Genomic DNA, 7,814 nt, shown 5'->3' on the forward strand with positions numbered 1-7,814 from the left:
TGAGTAGCAAAAGTTTTAGAATTGGTTGAAGTAATGCACACGTTCAAATATTTATATGAACATATGAAAGTTGCATTTTGAGTTCACATGTTTTATGTCATGCTATTTATACTAATTTATAATATCTAGAATCCTAAAAGTACTATTGAGCTCAATTGCTCATTGTGCAGTTTGTTTTATTCATGCATAGGTTCAGGTATTCCTCAAAGCTTCAGGGATTGTCGTTAGCATCCAAACCATTGCTTCTGACTCAAAAAAGTTTGTATAGTGTGTTTCATTTTTGTCTTGTAGCATGTACTTAGGGACATTTTGTTTAATGTCACAAATGATTTAAGTTGTAAAAGCATATGTGATTATCATGCGAATTTATTAGTGTTTATGTTTACAAAAGATGTGTAAATGGTTAAACATTATATATTAAGCTTGATTTATTATCTACTAACCACTTAATACTTGTCCATTAATATTTTATATGGTTTAATTGCCACATAGACCATCAGTTTATTATCTACTAACCACTTAATACTTTTAATTATTGGAACTAACCTTTCAAGTTTTTACAATTTAATCATTTTTATTAAATTAACCTTCCAATGTCAAAATTTTTTAACCGATTTTTAATACAACCCTCATCAAACTCTATATTTATTTATAAAATAAATACTAACTTGCTTGTCAGAATTAGGGTCCCGAACCACTATTATCGACTCTACTAAAAACGGGGTGTTATAATTTTTATAAGTTTGGTTTACAGTTATGAGGTCCTAGAAGTACATTTCCGGACATCATTGACTTTCAGGTTGTTACAATATGTATTGTCAAAACACCCAAAAATTGAATATATATTCATATATATATATATAAAGATAACAACTTCAATTGAATAAGAGTTCAACGAGCATTCAACCTAAACATATAACAAAATTATTAGAACATCAATTGACAATTCTCTAAAGACCAAATATATATATTCAAAATATATGTGCTTGAGATTTCTTTAAAAAAAATTAATAGCCAACTACAACCAAACTGGAAGCAAGCAATCAATTTAAAAATCATCGCTTTACAAAACTAACAAAATATGAATCGGTAAGTTTTCCCTGAGTTATGCAAAAATTCAAAATCATTTATTTGCATCAATTCAATATCTATTCATGAAAATTGTCTAATGGATTAACAACACATATTATCCCCCAAATTCATGTATAATAAATAATCATATCATTAATATAAAAAAAATAAGTAAATAAATAAACATATCATAAATAGATTTTATCTTTTTAACAATGAATACATAATATATACAATACCTTATATATATTTATATAAAGTCCACCACGATTCAAGTCAAAGTCTGAATTCATAAAAAATCAAGAGAATGTTAAGGGTAATTATCATTCATTAAAGATGTAATTTAATATAATAAGTTCATAACTACCTTAAAAAACTATAATAATTTCATAAGTATAATAGCAGACAAATCAATATAAATCACTGACATGAATAAAATACCGCAATTATTAAAACTAAACCAATAAAAATTGAATTTGAATTATTTTCTTTAAAAATAGCGTCTTCTATGATTTCACAAATTCAAGACCCTTTTCTTTTAATTTAATTGATTAATTAATAATGTTTTAAAACAATGAGAAACTTATATGATTTAGGTTTTCTAATCGAAAATAAAAAAAAAAAAACCACGAGGAATCGCTATTAATAAGAAATGTTCAATCATAAATCTGTCGAACCAATTTGTTAAATTCTATTTAAAAATATAATAATATACACATGGAAACATTAAATATATATCATATAAATCAATTAAAATTTGAATCAAACAAATAATGTAGTAATGCATCAAAGCAATTCTTATCAGTAAACTTGAGATGCGCCAAAACATATTTTTTAACGCACAAAATAAATCTACATATAAATACACCAAAATATGCATTAACTATACTTTTAGTAAAACTAAAATTCTAATGTTTTTACAATTACCAAATAAAACTATAACTTGTTAATATTGAATTCTCAATTATCGAATAATTAATGGAGTAATAGAATTCAATCGACATCACTATTATTTCATTGCCCAATGGAAATTAAAGCACAAACATTCAAAATCCACCACAATTAAAAATTAAAGATCAAAACTAGGGGTGAGCGTTCGACCGAATCGAGTGAAAAATTTCGAGTTAATCGAGTTTAGGAGTCCTATTTTATCATTCTAACTCAATTTGAAATTTTTTCAAATTAAGTCGAATGAAATGAAATTTGAATCGAGTTGAATAAAGTGAAATTGTAACAATAATAATACAAACTGAACTTGATGATTTTTTAATAAAGAATGTGACATGATTATTATGGATATTAAAATTTAATTTTAACTAATTTGGATGAAAAATATTCAGTATAGTTATAATGGGCATCCATAAAATTCTTTTTAAAAAAAAATTCCTAAAAGGGAAACAAAGATTATGGAAAGATCAAGTTTTGTCCTTTTTTTTTTCTTTTAATAGATTAGAGGATAAAACTTTTACAATTTCATCATGTTTATCAAGATAGTTTATTTGATGTAATTTAATTAAATATTTTCTTTAAGAATTCAAAGTTGGGTTTTTTGAGTTTTATCTCGATTGATATGAATATTATTATCAATATAGAAGGACGTTTGTTTGAGTATGTTAAAAACGTTAATAATTTTATTTATGAATTAGAGAGGGATTATAAATAATTTTAGAATTATAATGAATAAGATATATGGTAAGAGAAAAAATCTGAAGTTGGAGTATGATTGTAATAGTAAAATATGGGTGTCCTTGATGTGCATATGACATAAAAAAAAATATAAATATTGTTATAGAAAAAATGATAAAAAGAAGAGCTGCATTCCATTTCCGTTTCGGTTAATGTACCCCACCAAACGCATCCTCAAAAGTCTGTCTAGGTAAATTCTAAACAAACATTTTTGCCTCGGTTTCTTTCCCACCTCCCCCAAACACACATTTTCCCGGAAAAAACAAACCAAAGTAAAATGGTAGAAAATATCCACAGATTTTCTCCCTCCCCTCTTCACTCTTCTCACCACCAACCTACCTCTAAAACACTGAATTTTTATAAATAGAAATACAAGGTATTTTTTAAAGAGAAAGGATTTCATGGGTGCCTCCCTTTCCAGACGAACGGAAGGAACCAATAGGACCGAGATGACACCAGGATTGGGGGACATACCCGAGGGCTGCTTGGCCTGCGTTTTCATGAACTTGACGCCCCCGGAGATTTGCAATCTCGCCAGGTTGAATCGCGCCTTTAGAGGGGCTGCCTCCTCCGACTCCATCTGGGTAAAGAAGCTACCCACTAATTTTCAAGATCTGCTAAATTTGTTGCCTCCTGAGAGGTACCAGAACATGTCCAAGAAAGACATTTTTGCGCTTCTTTCTCGCCCGGTACCTTTTGATGATGGATATAAGGTAGGTCATTATAGAAGTTCGTTTTTTTTTCGCCCGGTACCTTTTGATTATTGTTTTAAATATCTAGACATTTCCTTGTTAAATGATTTTCCCTTTTTGTTTGGTTTAGCTGCTTTATTATCATTAGATGAGCAAGTGAAGATTATTGACGGTTGAACATGGGGTGATGCAGGAAGTATGGCTAGACAGAGTGACAGGCAGGGTATGCATGGCAATATCTGCAAAAGGGATGGCAATTACTGGAATCGATGATCGGAGATATTGGAATAGGGTTGCTACTGAAGAATCTAGGTTTGATATTAACATCATCACATTTCGATGCTAAAGTTTCAAGTGGAATTTATTAATTTGACGTTCACTTAATATGGGATTGATATACTTGTATCTTGAAATGTTTCTAGTAAATTTTTTTAACCATAGGAGTGGGATTTTTGTATTGATTGCTTGAACTAGCATAAAGTAGAATTAGTTGCTTATAATTTTTCTTCTACATGGAGCATGTCGATGGATAAGCTATATATTTCTTGGAATGGAACTCTTGGTAAATTGTATTATCAATCTACACCTTTTTTTTCCTTTGGTGGAAGGAAATGCATTTGGATGCTAATCAACTGCTGTTTTCTAGGCTTTGCTGCTTGTTGATGTTGTTTTTATACAAATGGTATTATGTGGAAAGGCTGAAACCTCTGAATATTTGTATCTTTGTTGATCATTAAGTATTGAGCTCAAGATGATGTATGTATATATGCTTATACATATACGCATAAATAAATGTATACATACATATATGCATGATGTATGGCATTTGGTGTTTGTCTTGGTTGCCACATTCTTAATCTCAAGGTATATTTGGTCTGAAGAGCGGGATAAGAAAGATGATTTTGTTTGATAGAGCTGTATCACCATATGGAAGTGTGAGCTTTCATGAATGGATATAGTGCTGCCTAGTTTTAGTTTACTTTTTCAAATCTTCCTAGTAAATTGAGATTTTCGTTTTACAGATATTTGCCATATGATTTTAGCTTCCTAGATTTGTTTATTTTGGATTACATATGCTATTTTAATGGTGAAACTCTTTGTCGAATATACAAATAAGCATATGGAAGCCGATAATCTGATAAACTTTCAATTTCTTTACCCTTTTATACATTGTTCATAACTGTCTTCCATGCTTGAACTGGCGTTTATCATCAGTGTAAGGTCCGAGTTAATAAGGGTTTATCAGTTATCTGTTCAGTGAACAGAACACTGACCATTTTCCTACTTTTTTACATGCACTACGATTTTAGAAGTTTGTCCTTTCATTTAGATGATTATATATTGTGCAAGTCTTTAAAAACATTAATGCTTTGGTCTTTCTTAAGTATTATTCTATTCCCTTGTTTGATATATGTTTTAAACTACAGGTCGCTGTATTTGTCCCATGTTAATTACTTTAAGATTTTGCCTTGAGGAAATGGGATATCTCTTGAGTCCCTAGAGCAACTGGCCAGTCCACATCTAAGATAAAAGCATGTAATTGTTTGGAAACCAATTGTAGAGAACTTTCAATTAAAAACAGTTGTCAGTTTTTATCTCTCAAGATGAAGAGTGTTCAGGTAATAGAACCAAAGATCAGAATCTAAAGACACTAATAGAAACCCAGACAAGAAAACACCAGACAAAGCGATAACAAGGAGAAAATGACGGCCGAGGAGAAGCTATGGAAATTCTGCTTGGTATTTGCTTTATTATATTCTAAATTGTAAAAGGATAAATAAAACTCTTCAAAAACATTCCCATCTTTGCATCTGTAGGCTTCCATTTAAAAATTCTATGTTTAAACTCTATATGATTTTTAAATGGACTCCTAGCACTTTGATAGGGCTGGCTGGTTTCAGGTTTCTTCCTTCATATTGATGATTAATCCATTGATGGCCTACATGGAGCCTTTTTCATCCTTTTTTTTTTTGATTGATTACTAGGAGCTTATTTATTTGCAATGCCTATGCATATGATAAGAGGGTAGCCCTTCGCTTTCCCATAAACTCTCCAGTCCTTTATTTACGCATGATAGATCTCAAGTTCTTGGTACAATTACTGAAGTAGGAGACTTTGTGATTAAGGGCTCTATAGAAGCATAAATTTATTGTTCAAGTAGGCTTTCCGGGTTTTAGTACTCTCATGTCATCAGTTCTCATTGGTTACTTAGCATGATTCAACTTTTTTCTAATTTTCTTCAACTGGGAATGGTTCTTGTATTGATCATAATGATCACGGCCACAGTATTGTTGATCCTGTCAATAAAGTTAATTCTCTATTTTCTGGTGAAGAGTGATCTGAATTTTAATGATTGTCTTTATCTTGTGACTATATCTATATGCATTTCATTAGTAGAGTGATTACTTTTCTTTTCTTTCTGTTCTTCAGACAGTGTATAGATGCTTTTATACTTATAGAAGATATATAAAATGGGGCTAATTTTGACTTACTGTTTTGGTTGTCTGAAGCATTTAGGGAGATCAATTTTCGAATGTGCTAGAGGCATGTATTTCTAGATAGGATGTAATGTTACCCACATCTTTATTCCTCTCGAACGTATTACAGTGTGACAAAAGAATGGGTTCCCAGTGACCTTTTTCCTTTAATAATTATATACACTGATGCAGTCATTCTTCACAGTTCTCAATTGGTCAATGAGAACAGTGTATTACTTAATTGCAAAATTCTTATTGAACTTCTTTTCTTGCTCTGTTAAGAGTCAATGTCCATTGGGAACGTTAACAATTGCTGCAGGTCACTGTTCAGAATTTTGTGTTATTGAAAAATTATTTTGCAAAATTGTTTTGGTCATTAATATGTTTCCACGTTTTTTTCACCCCAGCTTTTGGTTAATGAATTTGAACAAGTACCCTCTACGTTGCTCTTCTTGCAGGTTCCATATTGTGGCCTATTTGCTGCAAATATGGTGGTTTGAAGTTGATGGAGTTGTGAAGTTCCCTCTTCCTGCTGATGTCTATACTCTGTCATTCAGGATTCACCTTGGAAGATTTTCCAAAAGGTTGGGAAGACGGGTGTCTAGTTTTGAGCACACCCATGGTTGGGACATAAAGCCTGTAAGATTTGAGTTGTCTACTACTGATGGTCAGCTAGCATCATGTGAGTGCTATTTAGATGATATGGAACAAGATTATGAAAATAGAAACCATAAACGAGGATGCTGGATAGAGTACAAGGTAGGTGAATTTATTGTCAGCAACTCAGAGACAGTCACCGAAGTCAGATTTTCCATGAAACAGATAGATTGCACACACTCTAAAGGAGGACTTTGTGTAGATTCTGTATTTATTATCCCCACTGATTTAATAGACTGTAAAAGGCGAGGGATTTTGAAATAGTCTGAAACACATCAGGGTTGGTTGTTATCATCGATGATCCCTGGAAATTCCAGGTGGGGTTTCTCATGCAGCTTATATTTCTAAAGGCGTGTGTTGTTTTAGTAGGTACATTATTAATTGGTCTTGGAGTAGGTATGGTTATATAAGTTTCACTATCACAGGTTTGATCCAGTTTTGTTTCCTTTGCACCTTTGCAGATAAAATTAAAAGATTATGCTTGTTTATCATATTGTTTCACGAGGCGCTTTCTGTTAAAATTTTCTTTACTTGTGATGCAAATGAGGTACAACTCTAAATTCCTTATTAGGTCTTACCGACACGGTTTTATTCCCTTCATTGCGTCTTTATATATTTAGAAAAGCTCATGGTGCTAGGAGAATCTTTGTTCTCTCTTCTGATCTCTCAACATTTTAGCCGTTGCAGTAAATATGTTAAATTATTTTTAATGGTTACACCACCAGAATGAATGTTTGTATTGATTATGAAATTCGTGGCATCTCTACTACAACGTTTTTTGTTTTAATGCTTTCATCAAGTGACTGCAACAGTGATAGTTGAAATGTTACATTTCATGTTGCTAGGACTTTTCTTTTTGCTTGAAATACCTGTTTCTACCACTCATGTTTGACACATATTTGGTATGGGGATATACCTGTGGTGGACACATGCTTGTGCGGAACACATACCTGTCCTTTCTGACAGTCCCACACTAGTTCGAGTAGCATAGGTGCATGTCATTGTAGGTAGGTGGTTAAGTTTCGATCTTTGAACATGTTGTTAATCACTGGATGGTTCAAAACTTCAAAAGTTGTTAATTTGAGATAAGACTGAAGTTGCAGTCCTAGTTGAAACTCTTGACTGACCCTTAGGCTTATAGTGTTCTTTACCACTGTTTGGTCCATGGAGTCAATTTACAGCTATGGGCAAATGAAAGCGGTTGATGCTAGGGCAGGCGGGACCGCCACCA

The 7,814-nt window shown here is 31.9% G+C and overlaps 1 protein-coding gene across 1 annotated transcript; it reads left to right on the plus strand.

Moving 5' to 3' along the window:
* Positions 1-2,881: 2,881 nt before the first annotated feature.
* On the plus strand, positions 2,882-6,900 carry LOC107948396 (F-box protein PP2-A15). Its single transcript, XM_016882930.2, has 3 exons — positions 2,882-3,470; positions 3,643-3,761; positions 6,385-6,900. Exons 1-3 carry the CDS (start codon positions 3,159-3,161, stop codon positions 6,845-6,847), a joined length of 894 nt encoding a protein of 297 aa, XP_016738419.2. The 5' UTR covers positions 2,882-3,158; the 3' UTR covers positions 6,848-6,900.
* Positions 6,901-7,814: the final 914 nt, after the last annotated feature.

The sequence above is a fragment of the Gossypium hirsutum genome, chromosome A04, assembly GCF_007990345.1.
Source record: "Gossypium hirsutum isolate 1008001.06 chromosome A04, Gossypium_hirsutum_v2.1, whole genome shotgun sequence".
In the NCBI taxonomy this organism is placed as follows: Eukaryota; Viridiplantae; Streptophyta; class Magnoliopsida; order Malvales; family Malvaceae; genus Gossypium; species Gossypium hirsutum.